At 45.7% G+C, this 23,338-nt stretch overlaps 1 protein-coding gene across 17 annotated transcripts in view; it reads right to left on the reverse strand.

Annotated features, from left to right (window-relative positions):
- Positions 1 to 23,338, reverse strand: part of TENM2 (teneurin transmembrane protein 2) — a 1,132,942-nt gene that overhangs the window by 174,108 nt on the left and 935,496 nt on the right. For all 17 annotated transcript variants that reach the window (XM_044229881.1, XM_044229874.1, XM_044229866.1 and 14 more), the window contains 2 exons: positions 7,384 to 7,579; positions 1,514 to 1,615 (listed from right to left, as the gene is read on the reverse strand). In XM_044229881.1, coding sequence (XP_044085816.1) covers positions 1,514 to 1,615; positions 7,384 to 7,579 — 298 coding nt within the window. The remainder of the gene's footprint in view (positions 1 to 1,513; positions 1,616 to 7,383; positions 7,580 to 23,338) is intronic.

The following is a 23,338-nucleotide window of genomic DNA, read 5'->3' on the forward strand; positions in this document are numbered from 1 at the left end:
TCCAGGAAGGGCACTCAGCATGGTGATGCACTGTGTCAGCCACCTTCCCTCCCATCATGGTGCCTCAGAGGCTGACTGAGCAAAGCACTCAAGGGTAGGAGCTCCAGCTCCACAGTCTACCTGGGGAGGTGTCCACATGCCATTAGAGTGTGCAGAGGCGACAGTCTGGTGGCTTCTAGCTCTCTTTTCCTTCTAGCTTCTCTTTTTCCTGACGAGTTTACCAAAGCATTTGCATTATTTTGTGATAGAAGATTATGTCCGTACATGGTACATGTCCTATCATGCATGACTAGGAATTAGTCTCATGCACGGGCAACCAAATCCAGAGCTTCATGCCCAGGAAGTCCCATTCGCTCACCAGTCAACACTCAGAAGGCTGGGGACCGACCATCTATGAAATGCTGAGAATAACTGAAATGCAGTTTTCTCCAGCAACTGTGGTGAGCATGGGAAAGAGGAGTGGCACTGTTGAGCATTTACAGAGTAAAGCTTTATTAACAACTGCCTCTCTCTCAGAGCATCCAGGCTGCATGATCTTTTAAAGGTGAGCACATAAAACTATTATATAACTATGTAAATAAATATAAGGTGATATACATAAATAAAGATGGTAAATATGAACCCTTTGAGGGAACACACCATATTCTGCTAAGAGCTCATCCCATGCTCACAAAGAATGTGTAAAGGAACCCCCCACTTTTCCGGAGGAGGAAATAGAGACTCAGACATGTTAGATCCTTGGCTCCAAATCACACAGACCCTCAAGTGGCAGAGGTGGGATTCAACACAGGAGTGCCTGGCCCTTCAGCAAGGGCCCTGAACCCCTCCCTCGCTGTTTCTCAGACTGGTGGGTGAGGAATCAACGTAGTTGGTTTTCACTGGAGCTTCTAAGCTCTGCTCTCTCCTACTTTTGCCTCTAATAGAGCCCCTTGAAGGTTATGCTCAAGGTCTCCTGCAAGCTAGGTGTGCAGCCCCGAAGTCCCTGTTCTTGCAAGAGTCATTTTCTCTTATATTACCTTTCCCCCAAGAATCCCAGGGCCCCAGCAATTCTGTGCAAAGGAGTGTAGATAAATTAATAACACAATTTAAAACCGATTCCTCCAAGATAAATAGCGCTTCCTAGATTAAGAGTGTAGCTGGCCAGAATGAATGAAATTTACTAACCCTGAGATGCTTAATCTTCCATTACATAGAATTTAATGATTATAAGAAAGGAGTGATGGTAATTCACTTTTGCTTTTACAGGAATCCAACCATCTCATTTTTAGCAAATCTTTCTTCTCAGCATACCTCGGTGCCAGGGATAACCTCCCTGCTCTTATAGGTATATTGGCCAATTGTCATATATTAAAGCCTGCTCGTTGCTCAAGGGTTGGGCCTTCTAGCATGCATGAGCTTGCAAGCTGTCCCAGTAGAATCTCGCAGGGAGGATTCTTTGGTGCCCCCTCGCTCTCCCCCTCAGAGAAGCCCATGCATTGTTTTCCAACCGTAGCAGGGAAATAGTGGCAAGTACCTTTAGCACAGTCAGCTCCTAGAAATCCTGGGAAGCAGTGACACAGCCCAGACACACATTCGCCATTCCCGTGGCAGTTTCGTGGACAGTCCTGCACTGAATCTGAAAAAGAGAGAAACTTAGCAACTACCTTTTCCTCTGTCTGCGGATGAAGCAATGTCATCATCAATCGCCCACCATTTCTGAAGACCAGTGGGAGTAAACCCCCAATACCCCCAGGGCACTGGCAGGAACGTGAGGGAGCAAAGGGAATGGGAAGTTAAGGGGACCACGACAACTTGGAGAATGCGTGGGAGTAACCACCGCTCTCTATTTGACCAGCATCTGGGCAGGGATGCAAGGTAAGTACTGCTGCAACTCCTGGTCTTTCAGAAGAAACAATTTGTTTGGGTTTAAAAATCTCAAATTTCCCATGTCTGAATGTTGGCAAGTTTAAAGCATCGTGAGTGCTGGCCCCTTCCCACCAAGCCCCTCCAATATCGGACTCTCAGTCCGAGATTTGGTCTGACTTGTGTGATACTGAGCCTTTAGCCTCAGGTGCAGGGGATGAGTCTCCAAATGACAGTGGATGTTTCTGATCTCAGGTTTGTGGAGTAGAAAAAATTCTTGCTTTCGGGAAAGAAAAATCCGAATGTGTAAGACTGGCCAATGGAGGCATGATATTTAAGTAGTAGGTTTTAGGCTGTACAAAATTCCTTTCGGGCTGACCTTTTGTACATCTTATTTTTCATGAAAATCAATTAGTTCCCATTTGTTCTAACCTGCATAGCCATCTTATTTCACGATTTACCTTTCTCTGTGTACTCTCAAGTCATCACTTCAAAGGGATCATTTAGGGACCTTTTTCATGTTGATTTGGGTCTACACGGACACGGGCATATTCTTTTAAAAATTGTTATTCTCTTTTTTTTTTTTTTTGCCTTAAATGAAAATAAACACATTCAGAATTTCAGGCTCCAAATTACTAAGACGATGAAAAGAAAAATCCAAGCCACTCTGCCCAGGCTGTGTGACCTTTACATAGCCCTGGGGAGTTAGGGTCATTGACTCAGTGATGTTGGCTGAAAGACTATCAAGTCAGATGGCTTCTAAGGGAGCAACCTGAGAGCGGCAAAGGTCCTTCCCTTAAACAGGATTTCCCATTTATTCCCACTCTGTACTGAAAAACCAAACCTTGCATATATTGCTTTCTTTCCACAGTGTTTCCTTTCTCGGCGCTCTTCTTCCGGAACCAAGCAGTAGTTGGATTCTTGTATGCTGAGGAGAACTCAGTGAGCGTATCTGCTTCTTCAAAATCGGGCAGGACACCATACACTCAGAGCAGGCCAATTTATTTAATGTTTATCAATTAACACTTCAGGCTGAAAGTCCTTGAGTTTGGCTCTACAGGTGGGCTGAGAAACATCCAGTGGCTCCTGATTTCCATCTATTCATCGTGCATTCATTCATTCAAGAAGCTTTAGGTTGAATCATGAAACAGTTGCTTGGGCAGGCCAAAAATCAGCAATTTCACATGGTTTTCAGAGACCATTCTCCATGTCTCCAATTCCCCACTCATGTTTCTCAATGTCTTGTGAGCCAAGACACTGACTGCCATAGTTCTGGACTATCTTTTCAAGGTTGTCTGCATAGGGAACCACATTGGAGGACAGATATGGTGTCTGTCTCCAGAGCAAAGGATGGGTTTGCTTACTCCCCAGTGTAATAAAGATAATATCTTACTCTAGTGCAAAGAACAGGCGGGCTCACCGTCGACTCTGAGAAACTCAGGTGTAATAAACTCAGGATTTCCCCTCTGTAATGCAATCCATTGCATGTGTCGGTCCTAGCTGACCCTGTTGATGTTGCCCTGTGGGAACTGGGGTTTGAGGGACTGGCACATTTACCAGAATCTAGATATTGCCTTGCTCTGAGTAATAAAGGCCCTTGTCTTTGACCCAGGAGTTTCATGTATTCTGATAATATCTATGAAATTGTGGCAGGCTGACATATTAGCTTACAATTAGGGTGAGCTCTCAGAACTGTCACAGTTCCTGATGTATGGCTCACTTTATTAACGAGAAACCTATTATTTGCAAGGCACTGTAGCAGGCATTGGTGAATCCAAGCAGATAGGCGAGTTCTCTGGCCTCATAGAATTTTCACTGTCATAGACAATACAGGCTGATATATATATTGATTCTGTGACCAATGGAAACAAATAGTTTTAAACATAGAAATGGCACTGTCTTGTTTGCATTTTAAGAAGTCCCCCCTACAGCGAATTAGAGATTGCTTCTCCCTAGACCAGCATCTAGGTCTGGGGATGGTTTGGTGGAAACTAACATCTGTGAGCTCAGACCTCCCTATTCCACACCTAACATCTTCAGAGACAAAGCAGCAGGGGCCGAGGGAGCTCTTTCACCACCAGAGTCGCACAGAGAGGGACCGAGCTCTTTGCATGGGCTCTTTGTGGGGCTGGAAGGCCTCCTTGCCCTTTAGCTGAGGTATTTATCCTTCGATGTCAGTTTAGGAAATATGTACCTTCTGGGCACCTTCTTTCCTCACCTTCCCTCAATCAGGAAGGGTTTTGTACCCCTTCTCTATGCTCTTGTAATTCCTATGGTTGCCTTTTCATGTGTCTTTCTTTCTCCATCAGGCTCCATGAGGAAGAGACCTGATTTGAATCATTCACTGAAGTATTCTCAACTCTTGGCACACAGCAGGCCCTTGGTAAACAGCTGTCAGAGAGTGTGTGTGTGTGTGTGTGTGTGTGTGTATGCACGTAGGGTAGGAGAATCTCAAATAAGCAAAAACTGTGACAGAGACTATTTTTCATGGCCTTCTCCCAGGATTTCTACAGTTTTTGAGAGAAAGAACAATCCCACGGTCTGGCTGAACTGTGCATGCGACCCCGCCCTTCCGGTGGCCATATTATCAGTTTTCCTTCCTGTCACCCTGGTTTAGGTTTTCTTGAGGAAGCAATGGCAGGTGCTGAGAGGCAGCCCAGTAAATGGGGTTTTTACGCAGGCGGAGGGCGGCCTCCACGACACCCGCACCGTGCTTCAAGTATGCCACTCTGTTGTCCCCTGAGATGAAACTCATTTCTGAAAGCAGGCTGCTTCTCTCCAAAACACATCAAAAGACTTCCCTGAGTCAAAGGTATATTTAGCGTGATCGCTGGTTGACACCCGTCTAACATTTTCCCTTCTGTTTCACATCACAGGGGCTTTTGGCGCTCCTGGCTGCTCTTGATGGAGAACGTTCTGATAATAGATATGTGTGGGAGAACCTCTGAACCAAATAAAACACTGTTCTTTTCCCTGCATTTCAGGCCAATTACTATCATTGCTCTATCAAGATGTCTGCCCAATTATTAGGCCGATTACCTTTGACTTTCTCTTTGAGCTACAGTCCAGACGAGAGAGATCCTCTGGGGAGAATTGCTATTCCCATCTCTGAACGAGGGTAATGGCCTGGGGGAAGGGCATCTCACTACTGCAACGTCTGTGTCTATGTGGATAGAGGAGATGGAGGGCAGAAGCCATTATTAGATAATCTGGCCCCCAGAAAACTTGTTGAGCAGGGGAAAAGGCATTTATTTGGCAGGAATCCAGAGCAATCCAGTGGTTAAGCACAATTCTCTGGAGAGTTTGGATGCTGATTCCACCCCCCGATTACCACGTGTGACCTTGGGCAAGTTGCTTAACTTCTCTCAGTCTTGCTTCTCAAGTAGAAAATGGAGTCCTGGGAGTACTTCCCTCACGTAACTACTCTGTGGGTTTGCCGGCCTCGTCCCCACAGAGGGCCTAAGCCAGAGGCTGGCCCCCGGTCCATGCAGCATAAATGTGTGGTGGGTGGTGGTTGTCGTTGGTGTCATTTTCCATCTCACCGAGTCCTTGTAGACTCCAACTAAGCCAGCTGCTGTTTATGGCGTGGGCTCTTAAGGATGTGCGAAGTTTTCAGTTAAATACAAGGTGACGAAAAGGATGTCATTTCTCATCATGTTCTTAAACTAAACACTGCTTTTAATCTCAACATCTCAAACCAGTTTTTTGGGTTTTTTTTTTTCCTTCTATGAGTTGATTTTTAAACCTTTTTGCTTTCTTTCCCCCATGGATCCATAATCTGCTTCTGGAAATATTCTCTAACCATGGAAGATGTTTTCCAGTGGCTTCCATGGTACAAAGTTTATGACATTAGTTGGGAGCAGGGGTTGGGAAACTTCCACTGTAAAGGGACAGAAAGTAAATATTTAGGATTTGCTGGCCAAGCTGTCTCCGTGGCAGCTACTCAGCTCTGTTGTTTTAGCTGCCATAGACGATATGTCAGCAGATGAACATGGCTGGGCTCCAGAAAAACTTTATTTATAAAAACAGGCAGAGGGCCAGACTTAGCCCATGGGCTATAGTGTGCCAAACCCCTGCCTTTGTATATTTGGCCAGTTCGGATAGGATCAGGTTTTCCTTGGCAGAGGGAATGAGGGTTAACTTTAACACTATGGTCACTACCAAATCCTGATTTTAGACCATTTGAAAGTTGTGGCTGCTGATAAAAAAAGTAAGCCCTGAATTTTAACTTGGCTTCCCTAGTTCTCTCAAGAATCGAGGAGCCCTTCAGAGAAATCCGTGAGACCAGTAAAGTTCTGAGGATCTGGTTAATAGGAAAAGAGCTGTACACGATATGCTCCTAAACAGCCATCTGCTCTCATTCGGTGGCGACCCACGCCATGGCAGATGTGTTCCAGATGTAAAGTTACGTCATCCTTCCTGTCAGGGATGTGGTCCTTTTCACAGAGGAAGCTGAGGCTCCAGGGGGTAAGTGAGTCAGGATGTGGGACAGAAGAGTTGCAATTTGATCCTCTCTCACCAGGTCTCTCCTTGTAACACCACTCCTTCGGTGAACCTCGAGATCCACGACCCGACCCTGTGGGGACGACATGCCCAGAGGCCCAGAAGCCCATCCATTCCTATCATGCCCACATCCTGGGACTTGGAGGGACCGAGTTTTCTGAGACTCCATGGATTTTTCTGTGAAGTGTGTCTAACACGCTGCCCCAACTCACGGACATTCTACCTAGGATCTGTTATCCTCATCAGGATAAAAACCCAATGACAACATAAATTGAATGAAAGTCTCTGCGGCTTATGTGATTGTTAAAATTCTTAAGGTTTGCTTTAGAAAACTTCATAAAATCCTCTCAAACTAATGGCCCTTTCAGGACTTTGTATGCACATATAAGAGGAAATTTTGAATAAAAGCATTGCTTCTCTTTTAATAGTTAATAAAAAACAGGGCTAAAACATGCCAAAAATGACAAGTGTTTAATTAAAACACTTTGAGATTTACCTCCTTGGGAACAAAGATATGATTTTTTCCCTTATGTCTATATCCTTTTCTTGATTTATTTTTATGTGGGTCTTTGTTTTTTTTTTTAACTTTTGATTTTTAGCTTTTCTGGATTTTCAGAGAAATTCTGAGCTGATGTGAATGGTCTGTATTTATTGGCTTTACTGCATATTTAGAGTTTTATACACCGTATATTATTTAATTCCTACAATTAGCCCTATACGGTGGGTGCTAGTTGGTTCTTTTTTACTGTGAGGAACCTGAAGCTTACAAAAATCCACTGATTTGCATAGGTTGTGTGGCCAGGACTTGAGCCAGCCTGTCTGACCCAAGCTCTTTACCACGACTGGATCCTGTAAGTAGTCTCCCTATTTTAATCTGGGCTAGTTTTAGGTGGAAAATACCATGAGGCTTAAATAAAGGATTCTGGTCTGGTTTCCTACAGGGTAGAAACTACATTGGAAGATGATTTTCTGTGGAAAAACCTAGAACGTTTCCATTCTTCCCTTGGTGGCATTATCACTCAGAGACCTCATACCTACCTAAGACAACAGTGTTGAAGGAAACCATCTCTTTGTCTTTGCCATCATTGTAGAAGGCCAGGTGCCACAGGCCTACGTCCAGGTACTGTACAAACACGGCTTCATTCTGCACCAGGGTCTGTATGCTCCGGCGTTCCCTGGGTGACTCAACCACACTCCACTTCTCCTTCCCATCCAGACGCTCCATGAAGTCATACTAGAGTAAGAAGAGAGAGAACCCCATGTGTGAAAGAGGTGGCAGACCTGGTCCCATGACTAGCAGCTTCCCCTCCCACCCCATTAGTTAGCTAAAAAATACTTTTGAGCGCATTTTACTGTGAGCTCATCCAGTAAAAAAAAGAAGAGTCAGAAAAGTTGTAACAATAAGTCACCATTTATTATGCTTATAATTATTGCTAATAGTTTTATTACTATAGGCACAATCCCTTTTCTGCTGTTTGAAATCCAAAAAGCTTTAAAGCCAAAACTTTTATGTTTTCTCTTGTGTGTGTGAGAGAGACAGAAACAGAGGGAGGGAGGGAGGTTATTGTTCCAATCTACACTGGGGTGTTATATAATACCTAGTATATGCCAAGTGTAACTTTCTTGGAAGTCCCAAAATTCTGGATTCCAAAAATCATCTGGCTTGGCAAGAGTTTCAGATAAGGAATTATAGACCTGTGTTATCGGCTATCATTTACTGATCATCTACCAGGGGAAGGAGGCATAGCAGATTAGTTAAGAATGAGGGTTGTGGGGGCGCCTGGGTGGTTCAGTTGGTTAAGCAGCTGGCTTCCATTCAGGTCATGATCTCAGGTCCTGGAATCGAGCCCCACATTGGGCTCCTTGCTGAGTAGGGCGCCTGTTTCTCGTCTGCCTGCCATTCCCCCGTTTGAGCTTGCTGTCTTCCTTTCTCTCCCTTTCCCTCTCTCTCTCACTTTCTGTCAAATAAATAAATAAAAATCTTTAAAAAAAAGAATGAGGGTTGTGTCTACTATGTTGTACATATGAAACTAATGTAACACTGTATGTCAACTATACTTTAATTTAAAAAAAATGAGATCTGTGCAGCTAGACTAACTGGGAGAGAATCTCTCACTTACTAGCTCTACCTATTCGTGCCTCAGTTTCCCCATTTGCAAAACAAAAAAATAATAGCACATATGTTACAGGTTGTTGTGAAAAATAAGATCATACTTGGAACAATGCCTGGCACAGAGCAAACACAAAATATGTGTTAGCTAGCGATCATCATCACTGCCATCATCATTTCATTCTACTCCTGCAAAAACCCTAAAGATAAGTACTCTTTGTATCTCATTTTGCAGATGAGAAAACTGAGGTGCAGAGTAGCCAAACAACTTGTCAAAAGTCACACAGCAACTACGTAGCCAAGCAAAAACTTAGACCTAGCTCTCTCAGATTAACCAGCAACTAAATATGAAATTCTGTTTCAGTGGAAAGTGGGCTCCTAACTAGAAGGGATCAACGAGAGACAGAGTGGCCAATGAAGGCTACCAAGATGAGGGGAATGGGGGAAGCCAGTGCGACGAGATTGGCAAAATCTGCTGGTGGGTTAGTGGGAGCCACTGACGATCTCTGAGCAGCGACTGACGCAACGAAAGGGCTATTTTGAGGAATTCCTTTGCAGACAGGATACAGCAGAGGGGAAAATGAAAAGAACCAGGAAGACCAGTTGGGGAGTGATTATAGAAGCTCAAGTATGACACGACAGGGGTCTTGATCAGGACAGTCAGTGAGGAGAGGAGACAACTTTGGAGGAATATTTTTAAGAAAGCCCACCCCTTGACCGTGGGCTGGACAGAGGGGATGAGGGAAAAGGCAGAGGACACCAATGTCTCTTGCTTGTCGACAAGAAAATCGATAAGACCCCTGTAGAAATGGGCTAATCTTGTGAACTCTTTCAAAATCACTGCATGGAAAAGTCAGTTGCACTGTGACTTCCAGAGAACATTCAAAGCACAGGTCTGTAGCAGATAAAAACCACCACTGTGGGATTAAGCTCTCTCTCACCACTTCCCCTCCATAAAAAGGATTTTATAGGTTACAGACATTGACTATAACCTCTTTCATGAACTTCATAGAATTAAACTCCAGGAATCTATTAATGTGACTTCCCCATGATCAGAATTGCCAGTTTTTCCCATCTGAAACGTGATCATTGAAAACAAAGAATCTGTAATCCGAAGTGCAAAGGCTTTACCATCAGGCAAAGGTGGGTTTGAATTCTGACTGCTACTTGCTATTGTTTGAAGTTGGGCCTTCTCCTGGTTTGCATACTAGGTAATAATACTCAGTTTTTGGAGATGTTCTAAGGATGACATGACATAATGCTTCGGGCAGTGCCTGGAAGGTACTAACCATGTTACTAAGTACCTCCAGACTATGAGTTACTTATTTGCTAATCGTAAGGATCAGAGAAGAGAAGTACATGGTTCCAGTTTTTCCATCTGGGGGAGGCAGACAGCTGCTTAGAAAGTGGAAATTTCCTCATCTTTCAGAAAACGAGTATTTGTTCTTTAGCTTTCTCCTACCCCATATCCCACTGGTCAGGGGTGTCTTTATGGGATAAAAGAAAGGATACACAGTGATACATCAAACCAGAGCTGCTTTCGGAGACCTTTGTAACCAAAGCATTTGTTTCTTAGCAACCTCGTAAATGTCCAACTACCCAGACCCATGTCTACAAATTGCTGTCAGCCAGAGGAATGAGCTTAACTTCCTCGGTGCTTAGGTGAGAAGAATATACTTCATTTGGGGTCCAGAAAATCACCCCCATGAGAAAAGTTGGGGGAAGGTGATTACTTGTGTGGGGTCATTGCTCATTATTAATTTGGACATCAGTCATCTCTCGCTGAACTGGCCTGCTGGCCAAGAACAGAAATGACTTAGAACCAGAGGCAGTGCTCACTGTCCAACCAATCAAATGGCTCTGGGCAAAGGTATTGTCAGAGGAGAGAGAAGACATCTATTTTCGCTGGCTCTTCCAAGTCACTCCAAAGCAGCAGTGGAGGGCAGTTTTCATTAAAGAAAGACTCTGCAAGCCAGGGGCTGTCAGACAGGGTATTGGGACATGCCGGTGTGAAACAGCAGTGTCCAATGCGCCTCAATCCTCTACCCTTTAACGTGCTTTGCTTTTCTCAAAACACTCGTCACTCTCTACACTGCTATGATCTGTTTTTATGTGTGTTGTCAGTCTAATGAGAAGAATGTAAACTCCAGGGGGGCAGGGGTTTTGCCCGCATGGCAGAATGGTTAAGTGGACTTCAGAGCTGGGGCCCCTGGGTGGCTCAGTTCGTTAAGCATCTGCCTTCAGCGTAGGTTATGATCCCAGGTTCCTGGAATGAGCCTCCTATCCGACTCCCCACTGAGCAGGGAGCCTGCTTTTCCCTCTCCCTCTGGCCCTCCTCCTGCTTGTCCACTCCTGTGTTCTTGTTCTTACTCACTGTCAAATAAATTAAAAGCTTGGGGGGGAAAGAAAAGACTTCAGAGCTGGAATCCCAGCACTGCCACTTACTTCTTGCCACACTTGCAAAAGCTATTTAAGTTTTCTGTGCCTCAGTCTCCTCATCCTTAAAATGGGGACAATAATCACATTTCCGTCAAAACACTATCGTAAGTGCTGAGTGAATCAATTCATGTGCAGTGCTTAGAACTGCACTTTGTGTGCAGTGAACAAGCCCTCAAGGTGTGAGCTACTGTTATCATAATTCACTGCCATCCCTCATTTATCTCGAGCAGAGTCTGGTCAGTAAATATTAAATATCAAATGAATAAAATACTAAATTCATAAATAAATTCCACCAGAAAGAAAAAAAATTGGAATATGGTCCAGGTTTAGTCTCTTAGTAATAATCACTTGCACTCCCTAATGTGCTTTCTTTCACGCAAGAGGAAGGGGTAGCGTTACAGTCTGGGAGGCTGAATCAGGCAGCAGCCGGTGCAGAACGGCTGTGATGGGACGTTGTGGGTGTTTGCACATTCACATATATTAAGATTTGAAAGGTGACTTTATAAGGCCGTAATGACATCACCTTTCCAGTTCTCAGTGGGATGCTGTACAATGCCTGCTTTCTTCCCCTGTTCCTTCTTTTGTCTTCCCTTCCCACTTTGATATTGTTTCTTAGTGTCCTCTGTGGGAGTGATGGCTGACCCTTGTCCATATCAGGGTCTCACTCTTTTCCAGGCTCCTTGCTGCCAGGTGGGAGCACATGGTAGTGTTCGGTCAATGGAACTTAAGTAGTGGGATGGGCTCCTTCTTCTAGACCCTGCCGTAGAATATCTGGTACAACCTCCTACTGCTCTCTCTCCATCCCTCTCTGCCTCTGGAAGGTGCCGAAACAGCCATCAAGCCCACAATGGGAGAGCCACAAGGCAGGAATGGCCTGGATCCTAGCATGAGCCCTTGCAGGAAGGCTGAAATTATGACATGAGCAAGCAGTGAACATTCCTTTCTTTCTTTCTTTTTTAAAGATTTTATTTATTTGACAGAGAGAGATCACAAGTAGGCAGAGAGGCAAGCAGAGAGAGAGAGAGGAGGAAGCAGGCTCCCCGCTGAGCAGAGAGCCTGATGCAGGACTTGATCCCAGAACCCCAAGATCATGACCTGAGCTGAAGGCAGAGGCTCTAACCCACTGAGCCACCCAGGCGCCCCAGCAGTGAACATTTCTTAAACGGAACCACTGAAATGTTGAGACTTTCTTGTTACTTCAGCATAGCCCTCAGAGATCTCTGGATGTTATGCTTCTCTTCCTTCCCAGTTCACTTGCCGAGAGCATGGAAGGTTCCAGCATACTTGCCAAGGCGTCAAGCCCCAGCCTATTATGTGTGGGGTGTCTGTTTACCCCTGTTTGCCCAGGAGTGTTCTACTTGACACCTCTTGTTCCTCCTTTCACTCCAGAAAGTGCTCCGGTCTGGATTATATGTTCCCCGACTTGCAGAGGAACAGTGATAAGCAGCGTCACGGAGCACCTCTGAGGGCTGCTGTAACCTTGGGAGGGGTTGGAGGCTAGAAACACGAGGTATATCAGTGCAGCCAACTGCAGACATGGCCTGCTAGGGCAGGAGTGTGGGAGCTCAGGAAGAAGCCTGTTTGCAGGGAGGCCATCTGGTCCAGGAGAGCCCCTGCTCTCTCGGATTCCTAGACTGCAGTCTGGCCAGCTTCCTTGGCAGCCTGGCTGACTCTAGAAGGAGGCCATTTTCCAATGGCACAGGCCCTGGCCAGAGTTTCTTTTTCATGTCCCAGCACTGGGGATGGATAACTCAGGCTTAGTACCAGGGACATCTGTCTCCTCTGTTCCCAGACCCCATCACGTTCAATCCTGGATACAGGGATGCTCAGGAGATCGTGCTGGGCTTGGATGACTGAGAGGTTGCTCCATAGCACATTCTATCTAAGAGATCTGCCGAAGCCCTGGAAGAGAGAAGGGGGCTCATGACCAAATCCCAGCAGGGGTCGGATGTGTGCACGGGCTGGCTACGGGAGGAAGTCTGTCTCTCAAGGCAGCTCGTCTCTCTTGACTCGGCAATAAAGCCACCCAGAAAGTGAGAGTGCAAGAACCCAAAATAAACACCCCCCCCAACTCCCAGTTCTCTCTTTTTCCTTGGCCTTTGAAAAATAACCTGTGTTGGCACACAACGCGAGGACCGTGCCTCTGAGTCATCAGTCATACTGAATGCGGCAGGAAAATGCAACTTTTACGAGCACTTGAGAGGCAAAAAAAATAAACCACAGCAAATATTTGACCGATCCAATTATAAATCTACCCCACTTCTTGGCAGAGACCAAGGAGGAATGGTAATTAAGATAACTTAGTGGGTTTGCAGGAGGAGCTGCAGGAAAGAGCAAAGGAGCCTGGACCGCAAGCCGGGCCTGCCACTCCCCCAGAAGGGAGAGCATTCACGGGCATGCAATATACCGCCAACAGATGCTTCTGGAAGCCACCCCGATACACACCTGCCAAGGAGGGCAAGGTTAAAGACAGACTCATTGCCCTTCAGAAAGATGTTATTACTGGGTCCACGACCCTGAGAAGGGGGGAAATAACTTGATCGCCGTTTGGAACTTCTGCTTGCTGAGGGTCGATGTGGACGGGAAAAACAATAAACGGTGACATTTCCCAGGGACGGCCTGCTGCTCCCGTGCCCCATGCTGGCGGCATCCCTGGTCCCAGCTCAGATGTGGATTCTACCTTCAACGGCACGGTGTGCTCAGCAGGGGAGCGGCACATGTGAGCGAGGGCTGCTTGAAGCCACGTTACCACAGGGTCTCGGGTCACATCCAGGGACGACAAGCACCAGCGAGGCACTCACGGGGGCCTGTTCATCTTCTGCCTCCAGCCAGGCTTGTGGCAAAGGGAGCCCGGCCGACTCCTCATGAAAGCTCAGCACACTTTCTTTTCTCTCCTTCAAAGAGGCTGACCGCTCAGGGGGCGATGTGCAAGGATGAGAGCAGCTGGGCCGTGCTCCAGCGGGGGCTGGCTTCCCTTCGGGCGGCCTGCCTGCGTTGTTCGGGACGCCAGCTCGGGTCCGACTTAGAGCGTTCGAGTCACGATCTGTAGATCCCAACAAGGCGTTTTGCAGGACCCCACCGTAAGGACTGAGCAGACGGAAGACAGAGAGGACCCAAGCTCAGTTCCGAAAAATAAGGAAGGGGGGTAGGACACACCCGCAAGGATGGAATCCCTGACTCTTCCAGTCCACCTCCTCCTGCACAGCAGCGGGAAAAGTCATCATCAAAAATACGGAACGTCTATTATTTTTCTGGGCACTTGTTATGGGCCAGGCATGAGGGCAAGTGCTAACATATGTTCTCCCTTTCCATCCTCCCAGAAACCCGATTTGCATCCCCATTTCTCAGGAGAGAGTAATGGCTGTGACAGAAGTAAAGTAACGTGCCCAGGGCCCTTGACAGTAGTTGGTGGCCAAGCACAGACTTGAACTTGGATTTGTGTGAGTCTTAACGACTATGGGAGGTAGCTTCAAATTTCCCAAGAACCCGGCTGCCTCTGCCGGCAGATCCCATGGCTGGTCTGTGTGAGTCTCCTAAGGATGCTGCTGAGCAGAGAAAGGGAAGGAAGGCAGAACCCAGTGGTGCTAGGGCCAGACTTAGAACCAGGTTGGACACCTGAGGACAGGGTGGTGTCCCACTGGAGTAGATGGAAAAGGGTGCCAGGAAGATGGGGATGGCTTTGCTAGCTGTTGGCCCTCCCTGGTCTAAAAACTCCCTTTGCCGCCTCCAAACTTCTCTGTTCTTGTATTTGGGCCACCCCATTCTTCTCTGTTCCTGACACTTGTCAAACTCATCCCAGCCTCAGGGGTCAGGCACGAGGTAGCCTCTCTGCCTGGCCTTCTCTTCCTCCTGATCTCACACCTGCCTGCTGCTTGTCAATCCTGCCTCTGCCTAAGCACGGCCAGTTCAGAGTGGACATCCTTGATTCCCGATTCAAATGCCTCGACCACGGCTTGTCTCTCTCCTCAGCAAAGACGCATCCCTCTCTAAAACCACCACAATTTGTTATCTTTTGATTGGTAGTCCATCTCTTTCTTCTTGGACACAAGCCTCTGCAGAGTGGGAGACTTGTCTGTTTCACTCAACACAGATCCCCAGTGCCTGGTATACAGCTGGGGCTCAGTAGAGGTCTTGACTGACAGAATGAAAACGTGTCAGCTCAAGGGAAATGGTACTAGAGTAAAGTCTATACCAACATGGTGGGGTATTGGTGACAGGATCCCTGAGAAGATGTAAACTCCGCAGGAAAGATTTTAGGAAATTTTAGTCAACACTGCCGTTTTGCAGTATTTTTGTTTGCTAACTGTCCAGATGACATCATGAGGGCACATTCAATGAGGCCGGGCACTGTTCTAGGAGATTCACATGTACCACCTTATTGAGTACTTCCAACAGTCCTACTGAATAGGACTTCTTGCCCCAATTTGCATATGCAGAAACTGAGGCACGGGGAGGTTACTTAACTGGCTCAGGATTGGTAAGTGGTAGAGCTGAGATCTACATGCAGGGAGTCAGCTTCAGAGAGCATTCCGTTACCCCCACTGTGTTACAGGCTGCCCAGTGTGGCAGGGAGGTGGCCGGTACCCGGTGTTGCCCAGCCTCGCTCGTCTGGAGGGAGCGCAAGGCATTATTCTCCTGTTCCCTGGGATGAAGAAAGTGTACTATGGGTCAAGGGCAGGAAGACCTTTGATGACACAATGGGCTCCCAAAGAAGACTGCAGAGCCTCTCGCAGAAGAAGTAGGGGTGTAAACAGAAAGGCATAAACAACTTGTTTCAATATTTGAATTCCATGTCTTTGGCCCACAGCATCTGTTTCATCTCATGAAGTTGCTGTGCTAAGACAAAAATTAGGGTGTCTATGGGTTACGAGGTACCTGCCCATGTGTAACGAGATGGAACAATTTTACTAATCTCTTTGGGGGAAACAGCCCTTTAACAAACTGTTCAGTGTAGAAATTAAGAAACCAAGGAACATGGGTGTGGGCAACAATATCCTCAAGAGACAAAGGAAGAATTCAGTTGGGTATGAGAAACGGAGCTAGAGGGAGGATAGGGAAAGGAGAGTAGAACAATAAGGTGTTGGGGACTCCCCGGCCACAGGGCAGCCTCTTCCTGTGACTCCCTCCTTATACTCCCAAATCCAAGGAAAGAAGAAAATGAAGGGGAGATGTGGCCAAATTTCTTATGGAAACCAGCGAGGACAGTGAGCACCATTCTTGGATGTCACAGGGCAGGCAAGTGAGGAATAAGCCACAGGAATTCAGAGTCATAGGCGGGTTCACAGGGTGCAGACACACTTAGCCAGGCATGGCTGGCCTAACATCTGGTTTCACCTGGAAGGCCTAAAGATCTCTAGACTGGGGTTCACAGAAGAGATCTGAAGCATAGCTCACAAACTTGTGCCTTGCCCAGGCCTTATGTTACAAAGGGAAATGAATGTAAAAATACCTGTGCATTCAATAGACACTGAGCACTGACTATGTGCCTGGCCCTGCTCTGGATACTGGGGCTCCAACAGTGAGTCCTGTGGACAAGGTTCCAGCTCTCCAGGGGATGACATTGCCATGGGGGAAAAGAATGTCAGGGATTGATGAGAGCTTTGAACAAAACAGAAAGCAAATCAAATACAACCCAAATGCCCATCAACAAGTAATGGACAAACAAATTACAGTCTATCCATACAATTGGAAATCTACTCAGCAACAAAAGGAATGAGCCACTGATACCACAACGTGGGTGAATCTCACAGATATTAATTAGGCTGAGTGAGAGGTCAGAAACCAAAGAGCACAGGATTCCCTGTTCGTGAAACTCTAGAGAAGACAAATTTCATCTCTACAGAAAGAAAGCAGATCAGTGGTGGGCTCAGAGGAGGTAGGCATGGGGCACAGGGGGCTTCTGAGAGGTGGTAGTGTTCTAGATCACGACTCTGGTGGGGCTTACTCACACAGATATGGTTTTCACAGTGTGAGAATCCAACTGTACACTTAAAATGTGTATCTTGGGTGGCTTGTAAATTACACCTAAACTGATGTGAGAGCAAGAAAGCAGGGTCTGTGATAAAGTATAAAGGAGTGTCCAGTTTTGAACTCCCTTGTTGGGAAAGGGCTGAGGGCATGGTGTGTGGGCAGAGGCCTGGCAAAAGCAAGGAAGGAGCCATAGGATTACCTGGCAGAGAAACACTCCAGAAGGAGAGAATGGCCAATGCAAATGCCCTGAGACGGTGACTGGGACGACTGAGGAGAGAGCAGGAGGCCGGAGCAGTGGAGTGGAGGGGGTGAGGGGGAGATGGCTGGCTGGCCAGTGGGCAGAGGTTTGATGACTGAATTGCCATCAGACATGTACCGAGCACCTATGATGGACAAGCACTGCTGTGTTGCCGGCAGGTAACCCTACAGTCTTTGCCCTTCCAGGGCACACATTTCAGAACAACGTCAGATTTCCCCTTTAGCAGGATGGGAGGCTAGTGGAAGAGCAGAGCATGAGTGCTCTGACAGTTATAAAAGTTGAGACTAGAGCTTTCTTTGTAATAAGAAGAGAACTTCTCTTGGTGTGTTCACCATGCCTGGTTCCCACGAGGGCCCTCTTGGCTTGGCAGTGTTTTTGGTGGTTTGCTGGCTGAAGATAAGCAGATTAAGTGTTCTGCCAATTCTCTTTTCCCCCATGTATCAAGCCTAAAATGGTGGTTTTCAGGTTTCAAATGAGGTAATGTCTCTGGTATTGTGCTGGGGGTGGGGAGGGTGGGGGAGGTGGGGTGGGGTTGACATGGGGGGGTGGGGGGGAGGATAAAAATGAATATAAATGGATTAATTACCTAAAGAGATATGGTGAGCATCTCAGCAGGCCTCCCATGTAGCTCTTCCAGAGTAGGTTGCCAAGGGAAACAGGGAAGATCCCTAAACAATGAGGCAAGGGCAGGGCAGGGACAATGCGCTGTCTGGTGGCTGGAGCTCCCTGGGATTTCTTGGAGGGGTCTTTTTTTTTTTTTAAATATTTTATTTATTTATTTGACAGACAGAGATCACAAGTAGGTAGAGAGGCAGGCATAGAGAGAAGGGAAAGCAGGCTCCCCGCTGAGCAGAGAGCCTGACTCGGGGCTCAATCCCAGGACCTTGGGATCATGACCTGAGCTGAAGGCAGAGGCCTTAACCCACTGAGCCACCCAGGCGCCCCTCTTGGAGGGGTCTTAATGCCACTGTCCACCAGCCCCACAGGGCAGGACCAGCTCTGCCTTGTCCATTGCTGCAGTCCCTTGAGACACGACACATAGTAGGTGCTCAGCTAATGTTGGTGGAATCTGATATTATGGCCTGCTGTTGGCAGAATGATGGCTCTATTGGAAGACAGGATCTCCCTGGGAGACTGTTAAGCCTTTCATATGAAATTTTTGAGAACAGGGAGAAACAGTTGAAAACCTGAAGTCCTGATCTCCTATCTCCAAGACCTTCCCTTAGTACCTATTCCCTCCCATAAGGGTGACTCTGAGCTTCGTGGTATGGGGTCACTTCTTCCTTTGATTTAACACACATTCCTAGCTGGGCTGTGTACATGGCTGTAAGCATGCAACCACTCCACGCAGGGCCAAGCCTCAAAACCGCCAGAGGGGTCATCCTCCTTGGTCACTCCTGGGCTTGTAAGAGCCAGTACAGGGAGGAAAAGCTATATCCTTGTTGGCAAGCAATGGCTAAAGAAAAGCGCAGCTTCTAAAAAGAGAACAATCATCACGGGAAGCTTCAACACAGCGCACACAATAAGGGGTATCTTCCCTGTCTTTTGCTTGGAAAGATCTTCCATTCCCTTTCCTCTTCCTTTATCTGCTTGTCTAGCATCTCCTCCGGGAAGCTCTCCTCAAATCCCACACAGGTTATATCTGGTGGCCTATTTTTATGCTCTTAAACCTCCTGTACCCAACTCTTTAATAATCGTCATAGCTAACATTTAATTAGTTATCACACAAGGAGCAAGCACAAAGTCCGTAAATGATATACAGCATTGGTTCAGGAAACATGCAAGAGAGGAGTGCTAGCAGGAGGCCTGTCGTCCACCCTCTCCCATCCCACGGGGAGCTGTGCTTGGGCTGGACATGGCTGGATGCAAAGTGCATTGTGCCCAGGAGAGGTACCCTGACCCCCCTGCCACCTCTCATATTTACAGAACGATTGAGAGGGGGACAGGAATCACTTGGCCACATTGGAAGACCCTGATCTTTGCAGTCTGGCTTAAGGGCTGGAGGAGGACCAGCTAAAACTTAGTTTGCATGCCTGTGCTGGTTTCTGCCGGAAGCCTTACCATTCTCCCTGCAGACACCGAGGGTTGCTCAGGTACCTGTGAGTGAGCTGTAAGGGTTGGAGCTGTCAGACTGACTGACTGATGGATCTCCGCAGGGTGCTCACTATTTGCTAGGCATTATCTCATTTATACTCACAACAACCTGATGATGTATAGACCTCCCTTCATGGATGGTGAAACTGAATCTAGAGAGACTTGGCTATAAACATTCAGCTACTACAGAGCAGAGATAAGATTCAAGATTCAATAAAATTCAATTGGCCCAGAGCAGGCCAATTCCAGAACTGACACTCTGGAATGTGCCCCGGTTGCACATCTCACAGCCCTCCCTATGTCATGCTGCCATTGTCACTCAATGTGTCAAGTCTCCATCTCCTTAAAGTAGGGCCAATGCTTTTCATCTCTGTGTCCCCACTATAGGCATTCAATGAACATTTGTTGAATGCACGGATGGACTGATGTCATACTTTGTCTTCCCACAAGCTCATGCCCTGATCATGCTGTCTTTCGATCCAACCCTGGAGAGGGGTAGGTAGGAGGTATTGCTCTGAAGACCAAGTGAGCCACAGCGCAGAGGTCAAGTTCAGTGAAATTGATGAATACCTCAAGGTTCCGGGAGGTGCAAAACCTCTCCCACAAGGCCAGGAAAATGGAGGTTTTACTTCTCAGTGCCTTGCTGAGGTGAGTTCTTATTTACTGCACATCCCCATCTAATGGTCTTTAGCCAACGGCTTGTCAAAAATGTCACATTTGGCTCCTAGCCCTCCCAAGATCAATAGGAGGGTCTTATGTGGGTTGGTTGTGAAAATGAATCAAATCCCTGAAGAGAAGGAGAGAACTGGGAATGTGTCCAGTCACCAAATGGCTTCTTAAGCACCGAAGAGGAACAGAATTCCAGACACAGGCAGCTTCTCTCAGGGTATGGGCTCAGTCTTCCCAGGCAGCAGCAGCGTGACCTTGGGCAAGTTACTCTGGCCCTCTGAATCTCCACTCTCCGATCCCTATGCCAGCGATAATAAAGGCACCTACCTCTGAGGGCCATTAGGAGTCGGGCTGGGCTCATGGTAAGCAATCACTGTCAGCTATTCTTATGCCTATTATTATTGTTATAAAAGCTTGACATACTATAAATCCTTTGTGCTAGCAATTCCACTCTTAAGAATTCATCATAAGGAAATTATTAAAAAAATACATGAACATAAACCTGCAAAGATGTTTTCTATAGTAGGATTATATAATGCTGAAAAAGGGAGATTGGTTCCCAAAATTTTTAATCTTTAGAATGGACTATTTATGAAGCACTTGCGATGAGTTTACGGAAGAATATTCAGACATAGAAAGATGTTCCCTACCTATCTTTATGTAAAGAATCAGGGTAGAAATTGCATGTATGGTATAATCCTATACTTGTAAAAACGATTGCTACATGTGAACAGAAGACTGTTGGGAAAACACACTAAAAATGTTTTCGATGTTTCCTAGCATCAACATATATTGTTTTTATAATGAGAAAAACACAAATAAAGGTTATCATTTAAAAAAATTGAAATTTGTATTGTTTGTTTGGGGGCTTGTGTTATAGATGCTTTAGGAAAACATGGTACAGTAGCTTCTATCATTCCTTTTTTCTTTTTAATTTGTATGTGCTGGCACAGTTCCAAGTGCCTAATAAAGATTACCTCATTTAAACCTCACAGCAGTGCTACGAATGTGTGGTATTACTGTCTCCATTTTATAGATGAGGAAATGGAGGCACAGAGAGGCTGAGTGACTTGGCCAAGACCATGCAGCTTTGAAGTACTAGAGGTTGAAGTTTAAGACCAGGCAGTCTGGACTGGTCCATGCATTTCTGCCCATGCTTGTTTGTGTTGGGAACAGCAGCATCAGCATTCTGCAGAATGTTTACTGAAGCTTTATTTTTATCTGCTTATTTACATATTTTGAAAATTATATTTAAATCCCCAAACTGACTCGATATCTACAATAGGATCAATAATCTGAGCATATTTGGACTTAATAAAAGGCCATTTAAAATGAATGCCCTTAACAAATGGGAACAGAGTTAGGACTTTATCTTGAAGAATGAAGCTCTAATTAAGAACAAATTATTTTCATCTCAGACTTAGGAAAATTCAGGTTATATTAGGAATTATAGTCTAATTGTTCGAATGCACGTTTAGTTTTCATCCATCCACAAAAATGCGACGGCAAACATTTCATTGTCTCTCAGCTGCATCGATTGCAAAACATATCCTGGTCTCGGGGATGTCAAAGATGAACATTATGTGCATCTCCAAATCGATGGAACACTCGAGAACAATGCAGCATCACTTGAGCTTGACTGGTGAACAGTCAAAAGGGATGCTTCTGTAAACACACTGGACGTCTCTGTCCTAGGACCTCTCTTGATGTTATTGTAATCCCCCTCTCGGAAGGGCCGATTTCGTCACCTCGTTGTTACTTCTTACCGCTGTATATTTCTTTGCGTTACCTCAGCAGGAGCCCTGTTTCCCAAGGCTTCCTCCGGCACTTGAAGGCAGATCTTGGGCACCACTGTCACTGATTTAATGAAATTCTGGTCTGTGCACGAGCTGTAACTGCAGTCCATCAGCGGTGGGGTTTACCTTGCGCTGCGTACAGGCAGCTCCTGGAAAAGAGCGCTGACCAGCGACGAGAAAAGAGAGGGGTCTCACTGCTCGGCCCCGGACCGACCAGCTTTGCTGCTCTGAATGCTGTGTCCGTTCTTTCACGTGAAAAATAGAGCCGCTCCTCCTAGTGCCTACCTTCCTGCGTCATTGTGAGGATAAAATAATTCACAGGAAACAGTCCTGGCATGTCGAGCTCCCAGCTAATGCTGACTCTTATGACCATAAGTCGTGCTACATGGGGAGGGAGCTCCAAGAGGAGAACATTTTTGTAAGTGATCAGATGATTAATGGATATTTTTGTCTTATAACAACTTTTACTTCCCTACGAAACATCCTTAACCCGAAAGGGGTTTAATTAACATTTTCAAAGCCATTAATTTCTGTGAAGAGGTTGGAATACAATTTTTCTTGATATCTCTGAACATGGACTTGAACTTCTGTAACTCTCATTTATTAGGAAGCTTATCGATCTGCAAGCAGTTTTCCTTGGTGTGTGTTTGCTCAGATAAAGTTGTATAAGCAAATGTCCTGGTGGATCCTGTTCCACCAAATGCTGCGTAGAGCAGAAATACAAGTTCGTGCCAGAATGTGACACCAGGAGTGCAATTTCAAATGGACATGTAAGATGTCTCATACAGGTTATATATGAGTATAGGTATATCTATATATCTCTGTATCATAGGTCTGTATCTATATTTGTATCTATATGTATCTATACGCACGCGTGCGCGCCTGTGTGTATTTTAGTGAAGACAGTTTCAAAGCTAACTTTAAGATTAGGGTGCAACCTCTCTATTTCTGTATTTAAGGCAAGGGATGGAAATAGTTGTTGGGTATCTGAAGTGATTTAGTCTTGAAACAATTATTTCCTATCGCTCCTCTTTCAAGCTTGTGGATCAATTTAATTGAAGAGTAGTCAGAGCTGGTAAGGGAAATGATTAAAGAAAATACTGCTGTGATTTGCAACTACGTGTGCCTGTGTGTGTGTATTCATTGTGATTTTTCTTAAAATGGTGCAAACAAAACAAAGTATATAAATAAATTGAATCTTGAGAGTGATATAAGATTATAGTCACCATCTATAGCCTCCTAATGCTTCTTTTACTCAAAATAGATTCAAGCTTGTCACAAATGCAGTTTTCTTAAAGAGAGAGACATTATAAAAATTAAGAAAAGTATGAAGAATATGGTAGCAAATACCCATATTCGAACCACTCAAATGAATAAATGCTAACATTTTGTCATATTTATTTCCAATCTCTGTGTGTGTGTGCTGGGGATGGGGAAGGAGTTTGCTCTACTGTTAATATTTTATTATGTATAAAAGCAAGTGCTTTTGAACCTAATTCTTAGTCCTGTTCTTACCTACTCCAAGAGGTGACCACCATCATGAGTTTAGTCTATCTCCCTATGTCTCTATCTGCGTAGCTATATATAGTTTTTCTCTCAGTTACACATACAGTAAACATACATTTACCAAGATTAATGTTATAATAAATATGGATT

This window comes from Neovison vison, chromosome 1 (genome assembly GCF_020171115.1).
Source record: "Neovison vison isolate M4711 chromosome 1, ASM_NN_V1, whole genome shotgun sequence".
In the NCBI taxonomy this organism is placed as follows: Eukaryota; Metazoa; Chordata; class Mammalia; order Carnivora; family Mustelidae; genus Neogale; species Neogale vison.